This window comes from Augochlora pura, chromosome 4 (genome assembly GCF_028453695.1).
Source record: "Augochlora pura isolate Apur16 chromosome 4, APUR_v2.2.1, whole genome shotgun sequence".
NCBI classification, from domain to species: domain Eukaryota; kingdom Metazoa; phylum Arthropoda; class Insecta; order Hymenoptera; family Halictidae; genus Augochlora; species Augochlora pura.
Window position 1 is genome coordinate 25176774 of NC_135775.1, and position 27615 is coordinate 25204388.

Here is a 27615-nt window from a genome sequence, read left to right on the forward strand (position 1 = left end):
CACCGGCCCTCTCACCCCACGGAGCCCGGGCCCAGGGGCGGGGGCGAATACGCCCGCGATCTCATCGACGACCGCCGATTCGAATTTTTTCATTCTTCGGGGATCTTCTTCTTCTTTTTTTTCTTCTTCTTCTCTACTTCTTTTACTTCTTCTTCGTCTTCTTCTTCTTCTTCTTAGTATCGATCGTTTTCCAATTTCGAATTTCGCGTGCCTGTATCGGGAGGGCTGATCCGGGGCTAAGGGTGGTTTCCGATCGGAATCCGCGGTCGTCGAGGCTTCTCGAGAATTCTCGGTCCTTCGGTCGCGCGAACGTCCGTCGTACGTAGATCGTCGTGCCGTGCTCGGAACCGTTCGTCGGTAGTACTTCCAAGAGACACGGGAACGATCACCGACGAACAACCCCCATCTGTACGCGGGCCCTTTGATCTTTCTGTTTCAGACGCGTCGCACTGTGTTGTTATGTGTTGTCATAGTTATTTCATTGAAAAATTAATTTCGCCGTTTCCGAAACACACGCACCGATTTCTGTCTGTGAAACACAAAGTCTGAACAACTCCTCTTTAAGTTTCTGCCGAAACCGGACTCGATTAATTAGAAACCAAGCTTTCGTTCGAGCGTTCCTCATTTCTAAATTTCGACAAGTAAGAAGAATAAGAAGAAGCAGAAGACGACGAAGATACGAAAATATCAGAAAAGGAAGAGGAAGAAGCGGAAGAGAAAACACGAGGAAAACTGTTGGAAGGAATTAACTAAGAAAATTGAAAAAAAGGGTTTACGTGAAAAAAGCACAAAAAAATAGAGAAAGAACGAGAGAGAGAGAGAGAGCGAGAGAGAGAGAAAGCGAGAGCGAGAGTTGAAAAACGAGCGAGAGAGCGAGAGAGAGAGAGAGAGAGAGAGAGAGAAGTAACGAAATTTAATGAAACAAAAAAAAGCATTGCCTTAAGGAGAGGAAGAAGAGTTATTACTTACACTGTCGACGGAACAAAGCAAGAGGAAACAGGGGGGAAAGAGAAACAAGAGTAATTAAGGGAAAAAAAAGAAATAATACAAAAAATACACTTTAGACGCCTAACAAAGTAAATTGTAAAGATATGACTAAAGTATATTTTTAACAAGTTTTGAGAAACTTTAGATTTTAAACGTAAATTTTAAACCGCGCGATAAAAAAAATGAAAAAAAGCGATAAAATTCTTAATAACTAAAAATGTGATCTAAAAGTCGTTGCTACCAAGAGAAGCCTTATGTCCTTGTTTCAATTAGTTCGGTTCCAAACGTAAGTAACACCATATACAACAGTACGACTAACTAACCATTTTGCACGAGAGCATGCCTACTTTTCAGCTCGGTAATATATAGAGATCCAGCGGGATCTCGTACACGCGAGAACCTCTCGCGCAGCCGATCCGAAACATTCCTCTGCGATAGATCATTAAGAAATCGTTGTTGGTCCACCGAAATTCGCTGGGGCATCGCGTAAACCGGCACACCCAGCCGAACGAACGAACGAACGAACGAACGTACGGAACGACCGCCGCAAAAGTTTCGCTCTCCCGTAATTGTACGCTTTCCGTGCGTGCGGCGCATGCAGCGCGCAACACTTATTACAGTAAATCGGTTAAACGCGAGAGAGTGTCCGTAATCATAGCAACTACGCGGGTAATCGCTACCGTGGCCCCGCAGTATTGCCATTACGCGCATTATCATTATAATTCGCAGATTATTAAGCGGCGCGAAGCCGATGGCCGATCGCCGGACGGCCGTCCCTCGCCTTGAACGTAGTTGCTTCTCTGCTCGGAAATCTTGTCGAATCTACCCCAAAGAATCGTCTCGAAATTCCAAACTACCAAAGTCCACGCCCGAATCTCGAACGAGGCAACGAACCGGGAAAGGGTAAACTCGTAGAAAAAAAAGCGGGATAAAAATCGTTGAAACGCGAGCTGGTCGAATCCGGCCGGGATTTATCATCGGGCTAAAAAAAAATACAGGGGCGGGGGTACGGCGAGGGAGGCGGATTTTTCATTGGGGAGGGGGTGGGGGGTTCGGTCGAGCCGGATAGAAAAGGGCAGCGGAGAAAAATAGCGAGCGAGCTGGAAATGATTTTATTTTCCGTGTCCACGATGACGCACCCGGTTGCCAGCCCCGGGAGCCGATGATCGAAGGGGCGGCGGAAAAGGGTGGCAGGCGACGATGGGGTGGAGGTCGGGCATGCAGGGGTTCGATTTGAAATTTCCTATTTCGCCAAGGCCTGAAAACCGGCCGCGTTGCACGCGGAGCGAGCGGCGCAACACGCCACCGGGAGCCGACCCGGTATATATTCCACGTACGAATACGAACGAGAATGACGGCGACGTAGGGTGGGTGGGTGGAGGAGAACGGGGCGAGGAGGGTGGAGCGGGCGGCGTCGCGGGTCCGTGCGGAATGGTTGTGCGGGGGGGCAGGGGGGCAGGGCAGGGCAGGATCGGGAACGCGGCGCGCGGCTTCGTCGGGGCATTTTTTCGATGATTTTCAAGCCGGCTACCGGGCGGGGGTGTGGGCCGCGCGCGGAGGGGGCGGAGGACGGTAGCGAACGGCCGCGTTCCATACACGCGAGCACCGCCGGGTAACAGGCATGGTTTACGTGTAGAAATGTGCGGGCGAGCGAGCGAGAGTCTATCATCCCATTTGGCTGGGCTTCGACGATGGTCGGCGTTGTTGCGCGGGGAATGCCAGCAGGGGGTGGTGGACAGGGACGGAAAGGCGTTAGGGTGCCCCTCGGTGGAAAGAGGAGGCGATGCAACTCGGTGTCGGCGGTAGCATGAACTGCTAGGGGTGAGCCGGAGTGCGAGAGGGTACAAGAGAGAAGGTGGTGGAGGGAGGGGGGGGTGCCGAGAGACCGGCCGAGCGCGAGCGAGAGAGATCGGGGACGGGCTAGGGTTGGCGAGCGAAGGAGGGTGGCGGGCCTGCATGCATTTTTTTTCCACACCCCGCGTATTGATCCCGGAGTCATTCAAAATGGCGGCCGGGGCCGAGTCAGCCAATGACTGCCTGAATCGATGACTGCAGCGAGCCACCCCCGAACCGGCCAATGGGAGGCCGTCGTACGGCGTTCTATGCGGGAACCACCACCCCGGTGTACGAGACACACCGGCCTACCACACCGTCCCACCAGAGTCGCCGGTCTCTCTCTCTCTCTCTCTCTCTCTCTCTCTCTCTCTCTCTCTCTCTCTCTCTCTGTGTACGCGCACACGCGTTCTCGCACGCGTGTGTCTGTTCCCTGTTCCCTGTTCCGGGTTCGAGCTCGTCGATGACCCGGGACACGTCGATGATTTCCACGGAAAATTCGTCCCCCACCACGGGCCCGGGCTGCCGAGGGGGGCCGGGCGGCGAACGGGGCTGCGTTTTCGTTTCGACGTTGTTCCTGCCACCCTCTCTTTCTCATTCTCTCTCCCCCCATCCCCATCTACCGTCATCTATCGTTTCGGGGCGGGCGGGGGTGAGAAAAAATCGCCGAACTTTCGACTCGATCGTTCCCGAGTCGGCCGACCGGCTATTTCCATCCAGACCGTTCGCATTTGCCGCGATTAACGGCCCACCCTGCCGCCCACGCCTCGGCCACCCCGCCGCCGCTGCCGCCCCGCCACCCTCTTTTATTCCACCCTCGCGAAATAACGGGAATCGGAACCTGGACTCGCGGCCACGATCGAAGAATCGCATCGTTCGCCCCCCCTTCCCTACGTGTACGTGTGTGTGTGTGTACGCGCGCTCGAATCATCGTGGGGGTCGTTGACCGTCGCTCGATGACGACTGCACACGAGATTTTAAACGAAACTCGATGCTGCACGAAGCTGAACCTTTCCGCCGCACGCACCCGGCTTCGTCGCCACGGCTTTCCGAGTCCTCGGGATTTTAATGCGGGAACCCGTGGCGTTCGCCGGGCACACACGATTCTTCCACCTGCGACGACGCTACGACAATTAGAAATCCACTCGCTTTCTTAAACTTTCCTATAGCCAAATACAAATCTCAGATTAGCCAACACAGCTGCTTTCATAGTTAGCCAAAGTCATCGTTCGCATCATCCGCTCGGTTCTCATCGCGTACTCGGTTCTCACGTGTTGAGATAGGCCTGTGACCCTGGTCATGGTTCCCGCCGACACTCTTCCCAAATTATCTCCTCTCTGGATAGTCACCCTATGTGTTAAATCAACGTCGTTTTCGTGAATGCTGCGGACGTCTTCGGAACGTTCGGTCAGCAATGACTAACCAACGCGTCGCGTTTCGCTCGCTACGATCTAGGGTACGCACAATCAGCTCCAGACACTTCTTGTGTTGCCGGTGACATAGATATTGCTGTGTCGCTGGTCGCGGCTCCCAAGTCAGCAGAACCGACACTCTATATAAAAGAACCGAGCACTTGTTCCCTTCAGACGGTCTGCCAGCCGAGTCTGTTGCACAAAAGTGTCTCTCAACCGCGTTCACGGATCGCTTTCGTCTCGATTAGGACAATCGAAAGCCCAGCCGCTCGACACTTTCGCTCCGGGAACCGTGTCTCTAGTGCTTCACTTTACGGAACACTGAATCTATCGTGGGCCATCCTTGATGTCAGTGATATCACTTGATCAGTGACTTCTTTTTGGACACGTGAATGACTGTCACCGAAATTAGATCTCGACATAATACAGCAACAGCCTTATTCGTCTAAATTATATAAAATAGCTTTTATAGAGTTCGAGGAAAGTTGAACTTTGACAATGAACTTTGACATTCGACGTTGGCCACATCTGCATATCCAATTTGTCCTTCCATAGCTTCTAAACGATGAGATGATTGAGAGGATTATTAGATTTTGGATTTTACGAATTGATGATAGAAATGTGTAGGTGAAAGGCAGAACAGTGAGAGATTAAAAGACTTTAACCCCTTGAACTATGATTTAAATCATAGTCGAGTTGATTGGCTTCCCTCGACAGATCAATATTTTATTCTTTTCTTAGATATTATTGTTTAGGATAATTTAGTTCCAATTTAGAAGAAGTAAATATAATAATTATATTTAGTAGACGACGATCATCACGAGCCTGACTAGTAATTACAGTGCAGAAGGTTGAGAATATTGTTACAGTCTCTTCAGATTTAGATCTATGAAGAATGTAATTCAGATTGCAATTGATACGAAGAATTTGCATTTTATATAAATATCCCCAGTCTATTGTGTATAATTCTAGAAAATCGCGTAGCATATTGATCTAGAACGGGACCTAAAAATTAGTCTTCGACGTTAGGTGCAATCATCAGGCGGTTCATGTCTTCGACCACTGATAGTTCATACTTTCAGTATTATCAAGTCAATCCCTGAATAACTCCTTGCTTTAGAATCCCCAAAAATTTATAACAAAGAACTAGAATTCGGGAGAAATGGTCGCGATTACGGAACAGATCCTCGAAGAATGGAATTAGGTGTCTAGGTCCACGTGGCTTCGGCTAAATCGGCCTCCGCGGTTCAATCCGCCTCTGCGTCGGCTATCGGCATCACCTTGATCCTGGCTACGCGCCTGTTATCTTATCGAGCAGTACCCGAGTCGGCGAAAAACCGCAGCGCAGACATCGCGCGTCTGTTCGCCCGTCATCCGGATCCCTAGTCGACCCAGCGTTAGGATCCGGCGGATCGCGAGACGCGGAGAGAGGCCCCGGCCCGCCACGGTGTCCGAAATCGAAGCGCATCAATTTTCTGGCAGCGGCACTCGTTGGAGTCCGGGCTCGGCCAGGAGTGACTCGGTCGCACGCGGGGCAAAGAGAATGTCGAAACTGTGCGCGGCGAGGCACGAGGCCTGCGATTGCATCACGGCCTGTGCCCGCAGCCGCAGCGTGCCGCGCGTCGCGCGACGCATCTGTGTGTGCATATGTACTTAGATTGGCTCCTATTGACATAGCCACAGAGAGACAACGACGACGAACGAACGAACGAACGGTGGTGGGTACAGTCGGGAAAAATGCGAGCGACGCGTTCCTCGGCCTCGTCGAGACTCGTCCGACACTTTGATCTCTCCCACACACACGCACGCACACACACACACACACGCACACACACAACGCAGACGGGGGCCGACCGGCGAGAGGAGCAGCGTAACGCCGTGCCGGGGCAGAGGGGTCCCCGGTGCTCTCGCAAACAAACCCGCGAGCGAGCGGGTGCACGGGTCCTCGCGCGAGCAACGCGTTTTCCGATCGAACGAATTCATAGGAGAATCGCCGCGCGCCCCGGGAAAACGTCCTCCTTTTCGACAACCGGCTCCAGGAAATCGATCCCGCGGGATTCTTCGCCATCGTCCACGATATTGATATACAACGCGGGGAGAGCGAGCGCGCGCGCGGGCGCGGGCCTCGCCGCGTCCGATTGTTGAAATTTTCGATTAAATTCGAATCCCTGTGACCGGGGGTTTGTGGACGAAACGATGTTTGCCGAATCGGCGCTCGAACGGTGGACATCGCGCGGATTTTGTTGATCGTGGTCAACACTGACTCTCCCCTTCCCGCCCGATCCCGCGGACCCTCCACCCCGCGCGGGCGTACACAGCATTGACAAATTCATGAGGTCCGGCCCGGGGGGGGGGGGGCGGGGAGCGGGATTTTGCGGCAGCGGGCGAGCGTTTTATCGGGCTCCGACGTTTTCTTGAATCATTTATCGACCACCGATGCACAGCGGCCGCTTCTTCGCAGGGCGTACGCGATCCGACCGTGCTCGTTCCCGCTCGGGCCCCGATTGATTTTGGCTCTGTAAACAGCCGCCGTAATGAGCGGGCCGCGATCTTTGCGCAAACGACCATTTCCATACTTAATTCGACCGGGGAAACGTTCGTTTCATTTATTTGCCTGTTTGTCCGCCGGTTCCGCCGGGAACGTGAGTTTTTCGAAGAATTAGCGACGAGTTAGAGTAGCTGATAGTTTCTAAATCTAGGCTGGGTCATCTTGAAATGCTAGCAGTACTTGCCAAACAGTTAAAAGAACATTACAAAATTTATTGTAAATTAATATTCTATGTTTCTGACCCACTCGATTAGGGTAGAAGCCGTTACTGAAGACTGACACTAAGACAGTAAAAATAATTGTTCGTCCAATGATTTGAGATAAATGACGAGTCGCATTAGAGATTCCAAACAACACGTTTCGTGATACAAATGAAAGATCTACTAAATACGCGAATACTATTAATTTAATTTAAATCGAAGTCAAATTTATTCCTCATGCTATCAAAGTCTGAAAACGAAACTTAAAGTATGAAACTTTAAGGAAAAATATCCCGATGTGAATGCGTTAATACATATATATCAAACTATCTTTGCATTGCTAAAATACTCCGATTTATATGAAAAAAGGAAAAATGATGCGAATGCCTTAAATAAAATATTAACAACGACTGAGTGTTATTTAATGCAAAGGAATCGTAGCGCAAGGGGTTAAAAAAGTCCATCCTGTCGCATATTTAGCTTACAATTTATATTTAAACAATTACAAGCAAGCGACGCGAAGCGCGACTCCCAAGTTCCACGTAAAGTTCGCGATGTGTGCAACGAGATCCGCAGCCGCGAGTTTCACCGAGGGTTTTCTGAGCGGTGTTCCACTTTTCAGGCTTTGATTGCACGTAGATCGCGGCGGGATCAGCGAGGGGCACGATTAGAAAGAAATAGAATGTTTGCTTCGCGTTCGGCAGGATTACGATTCCGAGAAAATCTGCGACGAACGAAAGTATTAGATACGTGCTGATAGTTCTTCCGTGTCGCGCGAAGTCGCTTGTTCTTTCGAGAATTCTTCCGTTGTTCGCCGAACCGACGACTAGCTTGTTACTCTGTCACAGATACGCGGCATTGAAATATTGCTTAAAAAACAAGGAACGGAAGATGCTCGCGAAATTCTTATCGCGACTAAACAATGATTCGGAAAGTATTTATTCCAGCGTAGAACGAATGTTTCTGCGTGCTCTTAGGAACAACGTCGATTCGTTTCGAAGTCCTTTGTAAAATTTGGAAAAGGTTCGAGCAAAAGGAGGCGTTTTTTTAACGAAAAATTGTGTTTGAAAGTGCAGGTGACGAGTGGAATCATAGCGGATTCTTATCTCGAGCAAACAGCGACTGAAAGATCTGGTTCACTCCGTCGTCTTTATTTAACGAATTTCGTTTAGTTCTAATTGCTCGTTCAATCTGCCAAATAACGCGAGATACCAGAAATCGTCAGAATTTTCATCCGGGAATTAATAATTAAATAGAAGCAATATTTCTATTTAACACGGTGATTATTCGTCTTCGATTTTTGCTGAACGTGAAATATAATTGATTCGACTGTTTTCGAATAATCTACGTATCGTGTTCGCAAACGGAAGACCGCGCGCGAAATTCCCGTGCACGTCGCCGAGAGGATGTCCCGTTTAAAAGGGCAAGAGAGACCGACCGTGCCCGCGCACTTTCTGCCGCAGCTGTACTAAGCGCGCGATGGAATGGTTTTTCTAGCGCGGGCAGTTTTTCTATTAAGCTTCATTTGTTTCTTTCATTGCGTAATGCGCCGGACGCGTCGCTCATTTCATCCTACTGCCGGAGCAGTGGTATAGCACTCCTACCGTTAGAATTCTTAATCCGGATTGCAGTTTCGATGCACGCGGGACAGTCGTCCCTCTCGTCGCCGCGCGATCCCGCGCTCGCACACGCGACGACGTTTCGCGACCCGCCGCGACCAGATCCCCGCGGAACTCGGGAAACAAATTAACCCGTTAACTCGGCGAAGTCGAAATTCGGGTGAGCATTATCGCCGCGGAGAGAAGAGAGCGAGAGAGAGAGATAGATAGAGAGAGAGAGAGAGAGAGAGAGAGATCGTTCGTGGCCGCTGGAGCGATCGATATCCGGTGAAGTTTAGCCGGGACAGAAACCTAAGGAACGAGTCACCCTTTTCTGAACTCGTTCGACCCTCGTTCCGGGGCTCGCCGCCAGGCGTCACCTCGCCACGGGGTGGTTTTCTCGAAGCTCGGCGAGGCGGCTTCACACGATCAGCAACGCGAAAATTTCGGCCGCTTCCGCGAGGCCCCCGTGTTCTCCCCGTCGGAAAAAAAAGAGACCCGAAACGGCTCTCTCGCGACGGTGGCCAACAAAGGGGTTCCCGGAAAGGCTCGCGGCGAGATATAAAATCGGCTTTGTAAAATCGCAAGGCTTCGGGTACGGGTACGGTGGGCTGGTTCAAAGAGTATCGAGGAAACGGTCGAACCGGTAGGGAAAAGAGCGGGGAGGGTCTGGTTTCGGGCGAGGTAGGCGGACAATCGAAAGAAAGAAGGCAAGATCAGGGTCGGGAAGACAAATGTCTTCCTACGCGGAGCGGTGCGTTCTCTATCAGGGGAGTCGATCGAGTCGATTCACCGAGCGAAAGAGAGCCACGGCCGGGGAGAGACAGCGAGAGAGAGAGAGAGAGAGAGAGAACGAGCGAGAGAGAGAGAAAAGGAGAGTAGGATCGCGCCGACACAACCGGCCGGCCAAGATGCAAGTGCACGTGCACGTCGTATGCACCGACTTCGGCGCTCGGCTCTCCCGACTCGATTCGACGCGGCGTCGGACGACCGTCTACGTGCGTGCGTGTGTGTGTGCGGGCTACGCGGCTCTCTCTCTCCCTCGATGTGTTTGTTATACGCGTGTCCGTGGATTGTATAGTGCACATCCTTCTTCTGTGTCGGTTGGTTCCAGCTGCCGATCGGGATCGGGGGAATCGGGATCGGGATTGGGATCTAAAATGCTACATGAACGTGTGCACGTACGTAGGTGCAATTGGTCGCTCGGTGGCCGGTGCATATGTGCGCATGCAGGCTCGCGATCCCACCCACCCTTCGTGAACGAGGCACCGGCTCTCACCTGTTTTCACCCTGCCGCTACTCATTTGTAATTTAAAACGAGCCTCGATTGCCCAATGCGTCTCTCCTCCTCCTCCTCCACCCTCCTCCCTCCTTCCTCGTCCACCTCCTCCACCTCCTCCTCCTCCTGCTCCGATCGCCCTCCGCCCCCGCGTCCCGACGCTTTTTACCCATCCCGCGCACTTATCGCCCCAGTCCATAAATTCGTGCGTAGTTTCCCTCCGTAGCGGCGCGAAAGTAGCCCGGCTACTTGAAAAATAACCTCGGCTAACTCGGCGGGCAACCGGTCATTCTTGATCGCAGATTACGGATTACTATGTTGCACGGCGAACATCATCCGACGACCCGAACCAAGACCTCCGCACGGCCAGCCGATCGGCCCGACTCTTCCCGGCCGCAATTGATCTCTATCAAGATTACTGATTCTTTGTCGACAATGTCCCGGCACTGACTGCTGGAAGCTGCGATTCGCTGCTTGCGATTTAACTTCGCGAACTTTGAGCTTTTTCGTTGCGTAGCAGATTTTGCAGGTGGTTTAGTATTCGGATCGATGATTTAGTTGGAAGCCTTTTGTTTTAGCTTTTTGTTTAAAGAAGGCTTTAGCTAGTAACCCTTTACACTGTGACTTGTCTCATAGTCTACTTTGGCTAGGTTTTGTTACTAATAAATTCCTATGCCAGACTGGAGATTTATATTTATTGTATGATAAGCCTTGCTTCAATGTTATTCAGCAGATCGTGTCCAAAATCTTTATAAAAATTCTGTCACGATATTATAGGGTAAAGAGTTAATCAGTCAACTAATAGGTCCTGATCCTCGCTAGATTTCATGATCTAAGCTCTATAGCACATCTACAAATAATGCTCGATTATATTTGTATCCTCTAACTTTCTATCTAAAGTTCATCGATCCTGAACGTTCGCTTGTTTCAATTTAAATATTCTCATAATCGCTTCTGCCGAGTCCAAAGTATCCAAATTATATAAAAACGTCTCAAAGAATCTAAAGACGCCCAAAAGACACCTGTGAAAATTCGCCGGTCAACGAATGGGAACCCGAGCATCGCTCGTTAACAAAAACGTCCGAGGGTCCCGGCGTCGAAAAGATCGAATATTCAACTGGACGAATTACAGCGGACTCGCCCGGGGTAAATAGGAAGGAAGTACTTTCTCCTCCGCAAATTCCTACCTCGGTAGCAGCCTGTCGCGGCCGGAAGTTCGATCGTGATCGTGGTACAGGCGGTTCTTTCGACGGGCGCGCGCGCCCGCGCGCACACACACCCCCGCGCGCGCGGAGTCGTTTCGCGTGTTTATGCAGATGCGTGGCCGAAAAATTGCTCGCACGTTTTACGGACATCTGTCAGATTCGCCGGTAGATATCGGGACTCGATCTATCGAACGTTCTCGATCTACCTCGCTCGGACTCATGAATTTTCGAACAGCGGCGGCAAGCGGAATCGCCAGAAATCAACCGCTGCCAAAAATCATCCCTTGGATAGAAAATTTGGGATTCTTTTGAGAGACGAAAAGAGAATTGTCGGAGGATTGAAACACGTGTGTCGAAAGGGGTGGGTATCGGTCTCCAAGGTCTACCTAGGCGCGCGCCTCGTGACAGGTAGCCGCGGAGGGTGGACGCTCGTCGGCCGGCGGTGGGGGGTTGCAGCGAGAAAAAAACGCGGCGCGGTTCTCCGCCCACGGACTCACACCTCCACGTGGCGTACACGTGGAAAAAACGACGAGGTCGCCGGAAAAAAGCGGCGCGTGGGGGTTGTTGCGCGTCGACGGGTGGTGGGAGCGTAGGGTGGAAAGCCGCGCGGCGAAGGAAGGGAAAGCTCGGCGAAGGACAGAGCGGTCGGACCGGGGAGGCGGGAGGGGAGACGGGAGGGTGGCTCGTCGCTAGTAAGTGACAGCTGGGTAAGGAAAGAGAGGGACGGCGGAAGAACCGGTGGAGGGGAAAGACGTTCGCCGTGCCGGGAAGGGATGGAAAGCTCCCTCGCGGGAATGGTGGGGTGCGCACGTTAGACGGTGCTCTCGGGGAGGGGGCACGGAGGAAGGGTAGGGGCCTCTGTTTGACGAGAAGGGTGCGTAAGACGAGCGGGATGACCATCGACCAGCCGAGGCTGCGAAATGAGCTACGCTGGAAAGTCGACGTCCTCTTCGGGGTCGACGATCCATCTTTCGATCGGGAGGACTATGACAGGTTCACTGACACTTCGGGAATACCTCGTCTCGTCCCCATCTTCTTCTTTCGATAGGTCCAATTGATAAGCATGATTGCGACCATCTTTGCCAATGATCAAAGCTACCTCCTGCATACTTCGATAGACCTTTACCGTTGCGAAGACGCTGAGACAAATTAGACTATAACTGACATTATTTTTATCGAACAATATATCTCCAATTTAATTCGGTAAAGATATTTATTCAATAAAATTAATTATCCAAAAAAAAGAAAAGAAGGGCCCTGCATCGGTAGACAATAGCCAAGTCCACTTCCCTAATACAGAAGCAATTCAAAGCATCATCGTCCACGCAGCGTAAGGGAACAAAATGTTTCGTAGCAGATTGTCTAGGACCAAACGAAAAATCTAGTTAGCGAGCGGCGGAGGGACGAAAGGCCGGAAGAAACTAGCGTAGGTAGGGTCCCATCCAGTGGGTAGGGATTAAAAAAGAAAGCGCGTCCCACACTCCCCCTCGTGCCGGTTAGTCACGCGTGTGCGGCCATACGGAGCGCAAGGGAGGAGGCCATTTTTATACGACGCCGCGCGGTCCCCTTCTTTTTATTCGTACCTCAGACTGCCGGTACACCCCCTTACAGGATCCCCCGGCAGCAATTTTTCGGTCAGTCGAATTCGTCGGTTCGTGACGTTCGCACGTACCGTGGTTGCAAGCGCGAGAAGTAAGAAGGCGAAGTAGAAGTAGAAGAGCGTTGCGTGCGTGGCGAGAGACGGCGGGAACTTCGAAAACGAAACTTCGTCGGCGGAGAGTGACGGGTGTCGCGCGCGGGGGGGTTGCGTCTTCGCTCGGATATTTCCATCGGGGGGTGGGTGGGCGGACGGGTGGCGGGAACGTTGGTGAGAGAAACAGAGAGAGAGAGAGAGAGAGGGAGTGGAGAGGGTGGGCGAATTTTCAAGGGCAATCGCGTAAGAACGAAGTCGACGAAAAGTGAAGGCGGGCGAGCGCGCGTGTTTATGTTCCCGTGCGGGTCCGAGCGGGTCGCGCGAGAGGGTGGCAGATCGGCGATCCAGGTAACGGAGCGAACAAGGACTATATAGAGAGATGGACGGAGAGAAATAAAAGCAGAGAGAGAGAGAGAGAGAATAGGTTTGGGTTCTTGCGGACCGCGGCTCGCAAACGGCAGAGAGAGAGAGAGAGGGAGAGAGAGGGAGAGTTTTCTCGAGTGGGAGGCTAGAGAGGGTGACCGAAGGCAGAGGAGACGCGCGGGATTGGAGCGAGAAAGGAGTAGAGAGCTCCGTTGAACGCGGAGAAGGGACGAGAACGCGAGAAGGAGAAAAAGGAGTGGAAAGGTGGGAAAGAGAGAAAGCCCTCGGTCTCGTTCTCGTTCTGGTTCTCGTTCTCGTTCTCACCCCTCGGGTCGGCAGCGAGAGAGAGAGAGAGAAAGAGAGAGAGAGAGAGAGAGAGAGCGCGGGGCTACCCCCGACGGAGACGTCGGCGGAGTCGGCAGCATTAGAGAGACCCCTACCCGCCGGAGGAGGGAAAGCTCGCCGGCAGAGCCGTAGGAGCGGCAGGGGTCGGCAGGGCGAGAGGGGGTTGCCTCGACGTCGAGGAAAAGGGGGAGACAGAGCGCGCGCCTCGGCGAAGGGAGGCCGGCCTGGTGGGGGCGAAGGAAAAGAGGGGTGGCTTGAAAACTGCTGTCCTACGGAAGGCTCAGTTTTTCGTCCTCTCGGAGGTAGATTTTGGTCGTGGGAGGACCGGTCAAGGGTTGGACGTCGGCCGAGGGTGACCTGGGCCGGGGCCCAGGTCCTTCGGACCCTGGCCGCCGGAGCCTCTTACGTGGGCGACCGTGCCGGGAAACGGAGTCGGAGGCAGCCAGAAATTTCGCGACCGCGCACCACCTAAGACAACGCCCCTACCCGAACACGCGTTCTTTAAGGCACGAGGGGGTGGCTTTTAGTCAGACGCACGCGGTCTGAGAAGCGCGCCACCACCGGCCCCCGCCGACGGAGAAGGACTTAGCGTTTCTCGCGAGCCGCAGACCCGAGTCAGTTTCGGTTCCTCCTCCGTCAAGGACTCGAGAACGCGGAAGAGGAGAAGAGCTTTTTCCTCGATCGTGAACACGCGTCATTATCGTCGTCGTCGTCGTCGTCGTCGTCCGCCGTCGTCGTCGTCGTAGCAGTCGTCGTAGCAGTCGTTGTCGTTGTTGCCTTCGTCGTTTTCGTTTGCCGTTACCGTTCGCCCGTGGACACTTCGTCTTCGCGACTCCTCTGCCCACCCGGATACTTGGAGCAACGCATCGTCGTCCTTCTCGCCGTCACACAACCACCTCCGTGCAGCGGAAAAACAGATCAAGTGCGTTTTCACAACCGAGAGATTCGCAACACGCCGTGCTCTCGCCTCTCGCTCTCACGTCGAACGGCCGGTCCGCGGGGACGGTGTTCGGCCCCGGTGCCTGATGGATTTTCGCGACGATTTCCTCGGTTATTGTCGTTCGACAGTGCGCGACCCCCGCCGCGGACTTAGGCGGAAAAGTGTCTCTCTTGCCACGGGTGTTTGTGTGCTGCGCTGAGAGCCACCCCACGAACGTGAACACACGCGCCGCAGCCGGACGCAAAACAACCGACGTTCGTGATCCTTTCGCCTCTCTGCATTTTTTTTTTCCATCCGCGATTTTGGTCAGTTTTCCCCTCTTTCGGCCAACCAACGCCGATCCACCCCCTCCATCCCAAGCTCCCTGACATGCCCGGTGCACGTCATCGTCGTCTGCAGTGTTTCGTCGCGATCCTCCACGGATCGAGCCGTTTCTTAATCCCGCCGGCGAGCATGCAGAATTCACGTACCGGCCGGAAAGACCGCGCGAACGTTCGCGGGACTCGCGACCGTGTCCACGATCGGCGGATCTGCTGAGAACGGCGGTGTCTTCGGGATCGCAAACCAAGCGAGGATACTCGGGGACGTTGACGACGCGAACGATGGGGATGATCGGCGGCAAGGTGACCAGGAAGCATTTTGTGTCGCGGCCTCGCTGGCTGGCGACGATGATATCCCGAGTTCCAGGATCGCGGGACTTTCTCCTGTGAAACGCCGTTCCTCGTCCCTCGAGAAACGCGACGAGCCGCGGGTCTTCGTCGTGCGATCGAGCTCCGATCCTCCTCGAGGACGAAAACGTCCAGGTGTTCGTCGGGAGATCCGCCGAATCGTGGGATAGATTGATTCGCGAGAGTGCGCCGAAAATGTTCGCGACTGTTGCAGCTAGTTTTCCGATGGACGATCGAGATCTCAGTTTCTCCGGTTCTCTAGGATCGTGGCTACGTTATACCGTGTACCATTCGCGAGTCTCGATGTTCGTTTTTTCGTTAGACAGTCGATCCGAGCCTTGACGGAGAAGCTCGTCTCGGTGGTCGAGAGTGACGCGACGGCGGAACGCTCCGCGTCTCACGTGCTCCGCGGGACGATCTTCCAGGAATAATTCGCGGAATCGAGAGTCGAGCGATCGCGGGATCGGGTCGGAAATGTGTAAAATAGTTTCGCGAGACGCCGGTCGAGATTACCTTTCCAAAATGCCATCGCAAATCGAGTCTGAAACGTCAGCATTCGAAACGGAGAAATATTTCAGCGAAATTCAGATCTCGCGAACAACCGCGAGCTTCTCGATGGATAGCAACCTCCCGAATCCCTTCCTCTGTCAATCGGCTCCCTTTCATCTTACGGCTTCTTTCATCCTCTCAATTCTTAATTCAGTTCTAATCAATTCTTGATTACCCTCGGTTCGACGGACGCGACACAGGTTTTGTGTGATAGTTTCCGGGGCCCGGCGAGTTTTTCTGTGAAACAAGGTGGCACAAAAGGTGACGCGAGAGAGAGAAAGAGAGAGAGAGAGAGAGAGGGAGAGACCCGGCGATCGGCTTCAGTGCGAGAGGTTCACCGCGAGCGAGATATCTCCTAGTTTTTTTGCATGCCTTTCAGCCGGACCGGGCTTTTTACCCCGTGGTGACACAGTGCGAGGAGGACTGTTGATTTAGTTTTTGAATGAATCCTATGATAGTGAACCCCCAAAAAATTGTCGCGTGTGAACGGCCAGCAAATCTAGCGTCTGTTTTTCTTTTCTGAATTCCAGCTTCGAGCGGGAGACGCATTGCAGCAAGAGATTCCCGCGCAGGAGAGGAAGACTGGACAAAGCGGAAGAAGCAGAATAAGACGAGCAAAGCAGAAGAAGCGGAGGAACACAAGAGGAAAAGAAGAGCGAAAGCGAGAAGAAGCGGGGTTGCGACGAGAGTGATTCGGAGTAGCGAAGAGAGGAAAGTGAAGAAGAGGCGATTGTTAGCGAGAGAGAGAGAGTGAGAGAGAGAGGGATAGTGATTTATCAACGATTACGAGAAGAGAAGCGGAAGCTGAAGAACCAGTGGCAGTAAAATCTGATTGAGAGAGAGCAAAGAGAGATAGAGGAAGAGAGAGAGAGTAGCAAAGAAGCGAAAGTGGACAGTGAAAAGAAGCCGAAAGGAAGTCGAGAGAGAGAGAGAGAGAGAAGTGGAAGAAAGAAGAAGAGTGAGAAGAATCAGAAGAAGCTCGCTAAGAGAGAACCTCGCGCCGCATACATATATATTTCAGTGTGTTCAAAAAACGAGTGTACCTAAGTGCAATATTATTAAACCTAAACGATAATAAGAAGCAACCACAACTACCATCGACGATATCGTTAACGACGAGCGGTTAATCGATAATCGAGATAGAATTCCTTTTAAAGAGTTAAAAGATACCCTAGAGTCGCATTTCGAGGAGGAGTCATCGTGACCGGACGCGATTTTCCAGTTATAGGGGATCAGAGAACCGAGCGCGTTTAATTCGGTGGTCGTCGTGTCGTAGAACTTGGTTACCGGACGAAGAGGGATTCCAACGAGTTTTCGACGCGGCGGAAAGTGTGCGGAGAAAAAAATACAAAGCGCCGATCTGACGGAGAGATCAGAGAGAGATTTATTCGCGACGATCGAGAGAAGAAGACGAGTGACGAACGACGAGCGCGGGATCGTCGACGAAGCGGCCGACAGTACTGCCGTCCCGGTTTATAAAGAAATCCTACACACCACGCATTCGACACGGTGAACGGGTGGAAAGGGCTCGCCTGTTCGCCAGCACACACGCACATATACAACACGCACATCAACATCAACGGGGCTTCGAACTACTTCAGGGCAAAACGGGACGAGCAGTGTCATCCGCGAGTGCGAGATTCTTCGTTACGCCGACGACACGAAAGCCGGTGAAAAGCCATCTCGAGAAGGAGAGAGAGAGAGAGGCGCGCACACACGCGAGAGGAAACGACCGACCAAAAAAAACCGCGCGCACAAGTTCAACACCGAAGATAGAGAGAGTGAGAGAGGAGAGAGGATTTCGCGTCCGCACGGACTGTCCTTCTCGTTCACACCGTCCGGGCTGGGCAATCCTAAATTTTAACCTGAACTTAAGTGTACGATAGACTTTAAGTTAGATAGACGAAAGAAAATAGGGTGTTCTCCGCGAAGACACAGTGCCGGAGAACGTCCGCTCGAGCGCGCATCGATTCGCATACATACACACACGAGACATACACACACGAACCCACACACACATACCATACACCGCAAGCAGATAAGTGTACGCACTCGAATATAACCATCAAATGCAGACCATAACAGGGAGGAGGAGTAGCTAAGAGAAGTTCGAGGGTGAAACAATCGAAACCGCGTAGACGCACGCGAGGAACGAGTGACCGACGAGTGAAGATCGTTTACGGGAGACCACGGATTTGACCTGATCGTTTGAAGGAGAGAGAGAGAGAGAGGGGTGTACCATCCGATCTAGCGAGGTAGGGAGTTAAACGAGAAATAAGAGACGAAACCGAGAGGCCCACGGAGAGGGACGCAGCGAAGAAAAGAAAGGCACCGGTAGAGAAAGAAGAAGAAGAAGCAGCAGCAGGCGCAGAAAGAGGACAAGACCGCCAGTGTGTACCGAGGGAAAGAGTTTCATGAGCCAGGTAGCGGGAGGCAGCAGCAGCAGGCCCGGGAAGTCGAAGCAGGTGGCGAGTAACTGACGTTGCCCGCCGCCCACGTCGAGCGAGGATCGGTGTCCCATCGGGACGATCGGATCCCGGGAGGCAGCGAGTCGAGGAGGCGCGATAGAGCGGTCAGGAAGATAGGAAGGAACGGCGGCGAGCGCGGAAGTGTGCCGGCCGTCGAGCTGCTTACCGGAAGGGGTGCGAAAAAGCGGGCAAGCTGCGCCGGAAGGGGGTAGCCCGGGCTTCTCGCGAAGGCCTCAAAATTTCGGACGCGACGGCGGCCCTGGACCTACGTGCCCAGACGCAAGCCCAACCCGACTTTGGCTTGGACCACCACCAGCAACAGCATCACCATCAGCAACAGCAGCAGCAACAACAGCAGCAGCAGCAACAACAGCCGCAGCAGCAACAACAGCCGCAGCAGCAGCAACAGCATCAACAGCCGCAGCAACATCAGCACCAGCAGGGCCAAAATCCGGAGTCGCGTCCACACCATCACCTTCAGCAGCATCATCATCATCATCAACACCACCCCGGGAATCATCTCCACTCTGGCGATTCGGGGGGTGGGATAGGAGGTGGAGGAGGTGGCGGTGGAGCAGGTGGAGGTGGCGGTGGCGGCGGCGGAAGTGGCGGCGGTGGAAGTGGCGGTGGTGTTGCTGGTGTTGCTGGAGGAGGCCAGCCGGGGCCCGAGCCCATCGACAGGGGGGTCAGAATCCACGACGAGGACGACGAGGACATCACCGAGAGAGAGGACGAGGAGGAGGACGAGGACCCTTGCAGCTCGCCGGAGGGGGACCTCGAGAACGAGCCAGAACCAATGGAGGTTCAAACGTCGGCCGTCACCGCGGCGGCCGCGAACCTCCACGCGCTGCGACAGCATGTCTTCAAGATGTCCGACTACTGGCAGCAGCCGCAACGGGGCCCGCCTCAGCACTCGCCGGGGATACAGCATAGCCCGATATCGAATTCGACGCAGCAACAGCAACACCAGCAGGTGCCGCAAATGCACAGCCCTCTGGGTCAGCAGCAGCAGCAGCAGCAACAACAACAGCAGCAGCAGCAGCAACAGCAACAACAGCAGCAGGCCGGCGTGCAGCAGGTCCAGCAAAGTTCTAACGCCGGGCTAGGGCCGACGGCCAGCCCGCAGCAGCAGATGCAGCAGCAACAGCAGCACGCGATGTCGATGAGCCAGCAGACGGCTCAGGCGGCGCAGCATCAGTCTTCCCCGGCGCCGACGACGCCGTCCCCTCAGGCGGACCATCAGAGCGCGATCGCGTCCAGCATGGCCCAGAGCCTGCACAACCTGGCGCAAGCACAACAGACCATGTCGCAAGCCTCGAGTCCGTCGCTGGCCGTCCAGGCGGTCCAGGCGGCTCAGGCGCTCAACCAGAATCTGGGACAGGCGCTGACCCAGGCGCTCTCGCAGAACATGCAGCAGAGCCTCGGCCAGACGTTGCAGCACAACCTGGCGCAGAGTCTGACGCCCAGCTTGTCGCCGCAGCAGCAACAACAGCTGCTCAACCAGCCCCAGAACCTCAGCCAGGCCAGCCAGAATCTGCAGCAGAACATGCAGAGCCAGGCGCAGAACCTGTCGCAGACGCTGCAGCAGCAGGCCCAGAACCTCACCCAGAACATCGGGCAGAGCCTCAGCCAGCAGGCGTTGCAACAGCAAGCCCAGAACCTGACGCAGAACCTGCAGCAACAGGCGCAGAACCTCACCCAGAACCTACAGCAACAGGCGCTGAACATGGCCGGCACCATCGCTCAGAACGGCGGTCTCGCCGGGATGAACATGTCCGCCAACCAGCAGCAAAACTCCCAGAACTCGATGCTGAGTCCCGGCGCCACCAGCCAGGACTCCCACGACGCCATCACCGAGAAGCTCGTCAACGAGTTACAGGTGAGACGACGATTCAAATCATTTTACTTTTTTTTCTCTCTTTTGACAAACGCGAGCACGCACGCCCGCGTAGGTACGTACGTAAAGGTTTACGTACGCGCGTTTGCAAACCTTTTCTTCGCGTGCACTTGCACGGATCACCTCGCCTCTGTACTCTCTCGATCTCCGCGGTCCTACTCCGCGCGGCCGTGCTCCCGGAGAGATGAGATAAATAACTGGGACGAGGCGACCGCGATAAAAGTGCATAATGCGCCGATAAATAGGGTCGTTCACTTGGGCCGACCGACGCCGGACAATACTGCCAAACAGTTTCTGCCGGACGATGAAAAATACGCTCCGCGAAGCGAACGTTCTCGTCTTGCGGTGATCGTTGGAATCGCGGATCGTCGACGATCGACGCCACGCGATCGAAATCGCGAACGCGCGTCGCGGCCCTGTCGCCTATGTGAATCCGTTCGTCGAAGTTTAGAACATTACTTTCCCATAAGGAAGTGCCCGCCGTCGGTTTTCGCGGCAGAAACACTCGAGCGGTATTAAAAGTAACTAGGCTTACGTCTCGTGAAAGTTGCAGAAACACGTTTGTCGATGTTCTTACCACTGGCCAATCGATTACACGAATCGCGCGGAGGCGGTCGAAATAACCCGTCCGAGGCTACACGCCGAATTGCAAATTGTTATGCCAACGATCCCCGTCCGGAAACGGGTTACCCACGGTATCGACCGCGATTCTTTCAGCCGGCGATGTTTCCGTCGACGCGATTTCAACGATTCGCCCGTGAAAAAATGCCGCCGTTCTAACGATATCGTCAGACAAAGACCGCATTCCAGGCGCGCGAGGCGCACGATAATAACGTTTGTCGGGCGAAACGATGCAAACATTTGCCGGCGAAATAATTGTTGTTAAAGCATAATCTCTCGCGCAGCTGCATTTTTAGTGTTACTTCTCGAGATAATGCGAAAGTAGAAAGTTCAAGTGCTTCTCCGATTTTCACGACATTAATAATCGTTGTCTTTTGGAGTGAGATTCTCGTGAGATTCTCGCGCGTAGATAGTAATAACAAGCATTCGATTCTGAAAAGAGAAACGGATTGTTCGATCTACGAGAAAAACTGTAAAATCGGACGAATTCGCCAGGGACGAGCATCGATCCAGCCGGGCGTTAGGGCCGCGCGATCCGGGTCTCCGCAAGACGTTTTCCCCGAAAACCGCCGAACTACCTGAAACATTCGCGCGGAAAAGGGCAAAGGGCTCGACGCCGTAGTCATCGAGAGCCGCGCGTCGGTCGGCACGATTGTTCGTCTCGGAAGGAATCGCCGGGCAATTTCGCCCCGACGAAGTGTTTGAATCCGCGACTGTACCCGAGATACACTGACCATGGTTCACGCACATCGGAATACGTTGACTTACCGCGTCGCGGGTACTTCACAACACGCGTTCGCCGCGGGAACGAGCGAGAGAGAGGGGCAGGGAACGCGAGCGAGAGACGACTTTGCCGGGAGACGGAGGGAAAGGAAGACGGAGAGAGAGAGAGAGAGAGAGAAAGGCAGAGAGATTGGGAGAGCGAGAGAGAGATTGGGGAGAGAGGGAGTTTGAGAGAGAGAGATTGGAGTAAGAGGGAGCTTGAGCTTGAGAGAGAGAGAGAGAGAGAGAGAGAGAGAGATTGTAGAGGGAGGGAGATTGAGAGAGACAGGGAGCTCGAGAGGGAGAAGTGCAAAGTGCGACAGAGACGTGGCGAGAAAGGGGGGAGAGAGAGAGAGAGAGAGAGAGACAGATTGGCAGAGGGAGTGCAAGCGAGTGAACGTGAACGGGCGGTCGCAGCTATCCTAGCGAGCGTGTACGAGCGTGTGCGAGCGTGTGCGCGAGCGAGCGAGTAAGCGAGCGAGCGAGCAGCCGGGCGGGCAGGCAGGCACGCACACATTAGAGTCACGGGGCCACAAATGCAAACGCGGCCCACGCACACCGATGCGAGGAGATGCAGATACGTCGTCTCTCGGGGTTCTTGACCCGCGCAACACAGATAATACTATACGCATACGTCATACGGTACGCCGAGAAGATGTTCTCGAGAAAATATCGCGGCGTGCTTCTGCGATGCCGCAGTCCCCGCGAGCTCCGATACGAGGAAACTAAGTAAATATATCCCCGCGGATCCGCTTCGGGGTCCCGCTCGCCACCGCTAATACCGAACGAATTTTTCTACGATTTTCTTTTCACTCCAAACCCCCCCACCACCACCGTCACCATCACTTGGATCACCCAATCACCCATTTCTTTTCGACCCCGCCACTGTTCTTCTTTTCAACGACGAGACTTTGCACCAACCGGCCGGTGATTCTGGACACTGATACACGAAGGGATCTATCGTTTATTCAGTAATTTGTTGATTGCGACGGGATCGTTAATATTTGAAGAAAGATGTCACTGCTGGCGAGTCCGACAGGTTTTATTAGCAATAACGCGTCTTTTTATTTTTGATAGTCGATATATTTAGGCGATATATTTTTAGGCGAATTAAGAGCTGTCTAAAATAATTTTGAGAAAGTTAATGCTAATGTCTTCTCTCTTTTAATTATTTTGATAGATTCCTCGCGTTTGAAAAATATCCTTCAGTTCTTCCAACGACTTCACGGCTTTGTGTATAAACTATAATTAATAACCTACAATAAATTACTAATAGTTGTTTGAATCTGAAGTGCGCAAAGTCCGCAGCCAACTAATCGCTATTCCATTTAGACATTCACGTCTGTTCACAGTCGCTCGGCAATTTTTCTTTGGTCAACATAATTGATTTCAGTATTAACCCCTTGCACTGCGATTTGTTTCGCAGCAACGGTGACTAGCACCTCGTCATTGTTTCTAATAGACTTCTAGATGAGAAAAAAAGACTTACATTTATTACATGCCAGCCTATACACTGGCGATTAAATTTCGATAATGGAACTACAGAATCGATTTTCGATTTAAAAGACACGAATAATTTGAACATTTTGTAAATCATGCTCGAAATCATCGTGACCAGTCTGACACGATATTGCGCAGAGCAAGGGGTTAATTAAACATCCCGATAGGCGACCAGTGTGTCAATAGTTGTACATTGCTTCGAACTTATCCGAAGAGCATTATTAACAATTTTTCTTTTCCTTGCGTTATTCGAGCGTAATTCGTCGCGGATCTTTTGTTATCGATGATTCAACGAACGATGATATTCGCGGGAAGAATTTCGCGCAGCCGGCCGTTCCAACAATGATTGAGTCTTGACAGTGCTCCATTCTTTTCGGGCATCGACGAGTCTCTGATTGGAAAGATTGACGCCGCTTCTTACAAGTTAATGGACTTCACCTTTCCCTCGTTACATAATGCAGAGCTTGTATAATATTTAAGTAACCATAAATCCTGCAAAGAGCCGCGACGTGTTAAATGACGCTCCAAACTCTTCGAAATAGTTTTGCTATATACGTCCGCTCCGTTAATTATCGAAGAATATGTACCGCGGATCGATGTGGAAATATATTCGCGCGGTATCCCGAACCTATCAATTTTCCCGGCGGCTAATTTTCAGTGTCCCGAATCGCCGGAACACGCGGCTCGATCTCCATCGCGAACGCGATCGCGTTCCCCCGTTTCTTTATTACAAACAATCCGCGGCAAGTCGAACGCTTTTCCGGCGACGTTCCGTCGTCTTGAATTTTTCATGACGCCGGCCAGGAGAAATTCGAAGGAACTCGTTAATTAACGGGCCCGTGTGAGCGACATGTTTATCTAAATTTAGGAGCAGCGGAATTAGCGCCGGTCGCGCACGCGACAAGAGATCCTTCGTTTTGCACGAATGTACTTTCTTTTGTCGAGCTTGTTCGAATTTCTGCGGTTAAACACTAACCCCGGGGTCTATTAAAATTGCAAGAGGACCGACGTTAATACGTAATGCCACCACCACCGATCTATCTCTCGTTGGAAAGTTCAAGCACCCCGTGAACATTTTTCTGCAAGAATAATTGCTCCTTTAATTGAACAACTTGAACGATCGCAAACGCCTACGATTTAACGAAACGTCGGTTCAAACCTTGTGTGACCAACCGAGCAAAGATCGTGCCGCTTTTGTCCGTCTCGGAAAATATAAACTTGGAAACCTCATATCTCGCGCGGTAAATCAATTAACAGTCGATATCGTTAACAACATTATCAAGTTTCACTCGGAAGCAACGCTTCCAGTCTTCGGCGACTGCTCGAGGAACGATCCTGGCCACTTCCGACGAAGTTTCTGTAGCGCGGAGATCAAATGCCGCAGCTCTAATACCGAAACTGCCGAGCGGCGTTGCTTCATAAAGAATGTTTTCCATTTTCAGATAACTAAATATATTTCATGTATGTCCATCAGTGTGTAGAAAATAACTTCAGCGGATTGGTAACTGTCTCTTTAGAACAGAACAGTTGTAAGTTGAAAATTTTAACCCTTGTATTCGACTCTTTTATTATTTTAGGAATAAGATAAAATTAAGAAACAAAAATTATTAAGGACGAAGAGATGCTAATCCTAGTGCAACGTATTAACCCTTTGCACTCGTAGACATTTCAGCTGTAAATTCAAAACAGTGCATTTTATGCAGACGAAATTGACACAGGTGACACTTTCGACAGTTGTTTAACCCTTTGCACTGGAGGCGCCACTAAAAATTGTTAATTTGAGATTAAATATAATGTAACATAATATATTTAAAAATGATTTCGCAACGCGATGAAACAATTTTTTTAGCGGTGTCTCAGAGTCGCCTAATCGAGTGCAAGGTATTCAATTGATAAAATATAATTGTAAAAATATAATTCTTCGAATGAAATATAATTCTCGAAAACATATTGTTCGAGGTTGGCCACGCAAACGGTCGACAAAAGAACCGACGATTCGTAGGTGTAACAGGTATATTCGGCTGAAGAACGCGCGGCCGATAAACCGCGCGAGCGCGCGCCGTCCACGGGCGAAGCATGTGTCCGAGTATCGAGGCGATTGTTGTAATAGTGGTTTAACGGAAAGGGCCAGCAGGAAAGTAAACTAACACTTTGCCTCCTGTCTTGCCCGATAGTCTCGTGCCTCTGCGGCGGGACTTGGCGGTGCGGGAGGCGCCGGCGGAGGCGGAGGAATGGGCAACATCAGCGAGCGCACCCTCGAGGAATGCTGGTCCACCCTGCAACGAGTGAGTTGAACACTCAGCCCGTTCACAGAAAACCCCTTTTTTATAATATCTCTATCTTCCCGGTCACAGCACAGCTTCCTCTAACCTGTCACACACTGTATCTATCCGTCGTTTAGTAGCTCGCTCGTGTGTATGCATACGCACGTATGCATACGCATATTATTATTTTGCCATTCTTAGTATTATTATTATTATTATTTCCTGCGTAGCAAGAACCCTGTCACACAAACTCTGCCGTACCGGGGAAAAATTGATTTATCAAAGAGTAAATAGAGTATAACTGTTTGTACCTTCGCAGGAAGATATTTTCTCTGAAATAATAATTACAGCATGGATATTTAACAAAACGCAATGTCCATGCGTGACTACTGTTTCACGAAAAGTTTATTCACCGTCCTGCACGAGGAGATACAAATACGTTGAATCGACTTACTATTTAACAAATCTATTTCTCGCCAGTCCTGCACACCCAACACACACACAGTTCCCGCACGTCTGGACAAAAGCCGTTTGGCGTACTTCCGTCAATCTTATGATTTTGCATCGAGCTGAGTAGAGTTGACCGTACGATGAAGCATCGTTTCGATGATTCGCACACGTACTCCACACGCTAGTAGCTAGTTTTTATGTATTGTCGTACCTCCTTTCTTATCGTTTCGTTTCGGTAGTGACATACAAACATACCTACACACACACACAGACAGACACAATTAAAAGACCACACGAGATTTGAATTTTTGTTTTACCTCACCGCTGCTCTGGCATGATGTTCTACGTGCGTATATGTGCTTCCGTATGGTTTATGTTTCTGTGTTAAAGCGTAAGACTGCCTGTCGTTTACACGCGTCGACGGCCACCGGAACGTTGCCGTGTTCTCGTCCGGTTGGCTCCGTCGACGGGCACGAGCGTGTACCGAAAAACGAAAAAAAAAAAATAAAACATATGTTCGTAGATCGACCGCAGTGGCGGTTCGAGATCGATCCTCTTTTCTTTTTAGGACAAGCGAAAACGTCGTCGCGCGCGCGTTCACCTCGGAGCGTGTGTGTTCACGGCGAGAAATCGCCCCGATGCCGTCGAGGCAACGGAAAGACGGTAGAGAGAGAACGGTAACCCGGGCGAGAGACAATAACCGCGCGTTTAATTGTTCCGCGGCGTTGTCTATTCCACGCACGACGTTGGCCGATTTAATGGGACGGTCCCCGTCAGGATCGATAGCGTTTCGCTCGCGAGCGAGCGCGAGTCCGCCCCGCGTGTACGGCCGTTGTCCCTTTTACGAGCCGGCCACCGAAATGAAGGGAAAAGGAAGCGGCGCCGCTAACGAGCCGTGAATCGAGTTGGGCTAACCGTTCGACGAAGGAACGAGGCAACGTCCGCGAACGGAGACGGCCGGAGCCGATGTTTCACCGCGGACGGACCGGGACAGGGGCGTACCAACGATGAACGGGGGTGGCGCGGAGGGGCGGCGGGAAAAAGGAGAGAAGAGTCTCTCGCGGAAAACTTTTAAATTCTCTCGTCGCCCGGGTACGAAAGCAACAATTTGTTTCGCTAAGTAGCCGCGGCCGCCCGTTCTTTTGTTTTTCCTCCGGCTTCTTCTTTTATTCCCACCGTCGGCTAAAACCGTGGGGGAGGTGGGCGGAACGGGGATGAATGGAGGAGCCGGCGGGCGGAGGTGGTTAAAGGAAACCGCCGCGCGCCCGTCCATCGCCACCTTGAAAGCGGAGAGAGGGAGCGAGAGAGAGAGAGTCTCGCGCCGCGCCTGGCCGAGAAACTTTCCGAAAATCGCAAAAACGCGGCGCCCGCGCGCGATGGCGAAGTTTTCGCGTTTTCCCCCGGATTTAATTAAAACATTCGCCTCCTTTGTGGCGTTCCGTGGATACCCGGCGTCGCGCTGAAGGGGAGGGGGGGGGGGGGGCCAAAGTGTTATGAGTGCTACCGTGGGCAAAGTGTCCGCGGAACACTTGCAACCCTTCCGCAACACACCGGGACGCGATTATTGGGACATCGTCGAGGATTCTCGGCTCTGCGGGACTCGGCGAGATTGATAACTGTCCTGGACAATTTTTTAACGATTTTACATCTTCTGTACGCTAATTAATCGATTGGAGACGTCTGCAATTTTTTCACAGGGTGAATCTCTTGATAGGTTCTTTTATGGTTGATTAGGCGAGTTTCACTGTGCTTGCAAGCACGTGGAATAACTTTGAATAATTTAGGGAATTGAGTCCACGTATTTTCATGGACGCTTTGGTATAGATAACTATGTCGTTCGATTTTTGAATCATCGTGTATCTTCTATATGCATTCCATTTCTTAAATGTAGGAATTAAATAACGTAGGTAAATGTAGGTAATTTCTGATGCAGAAATTTTTCACCGAGTATCATTTGACGAATCGATGGAAACGAATGTCTATTATTGATAAGAAATCTCTAGACATTTATGGTCGATCATAACAATTTCTCA

At 52.1% G+C, this 27615-nt stretch overlaps 2 protein-coding genes across 2 annotated transcripts in view; both read left to right on the top strand.

The window, feature by feature from the left end:
- Positions 1–18608, top strand: part of LOC144468842 (uncharacterized) — a 49631-nt gene extending 31023 nt beyond the window's left edge. Inside the window, exon 2 of the mRNA XM_078178605.1 lies at positions 16151–18608. Within this exon, the coding sequence (XP_078034731.1) occupies positions 16151–16374 (224 nt within the window). The 3' untranslated portion in view covers positions 16375–18608. The remainder of the gene's footprint in view (positions 1–16150) is intronic.
- A 19-nt stretch (positions 18609–18627) lies between these two features.
- Positions 18628–25162, top strand: LOC144468840 (uncharacterized). The gene is made up of 2 exons (XM_078178602.1): positions 18628–19967; positions 25043–25162. Exons 1-2 carry the CDS (start codon positions 18885–18887, stop codon positions 25160–25162), a joined length of 1203 nt encoding a protein of 400 aa, XP_078034728.1. The 5' UTR covers positions 18628–18884.
- The last annotated feature ends 2453 nt before the right edge of the window (positions 25163–27615 follow it).

Coding starts and splice junctions, on each gene's coding strand:
- LOC144468840 (XM_078178602.1), top strand. CDS start 18,885: ATGGAGGTTCAAACGTCGGCCGTCACCGCGGCGGCCGCGAACCTCCAC. Junction 19,968..25,042: donor AGCTCGTCAACGAGTTACAG/GTGAGACGACGA, acceptor CTTGCCCGATAG/TCTCGTGCCTCTGCGGCGGG.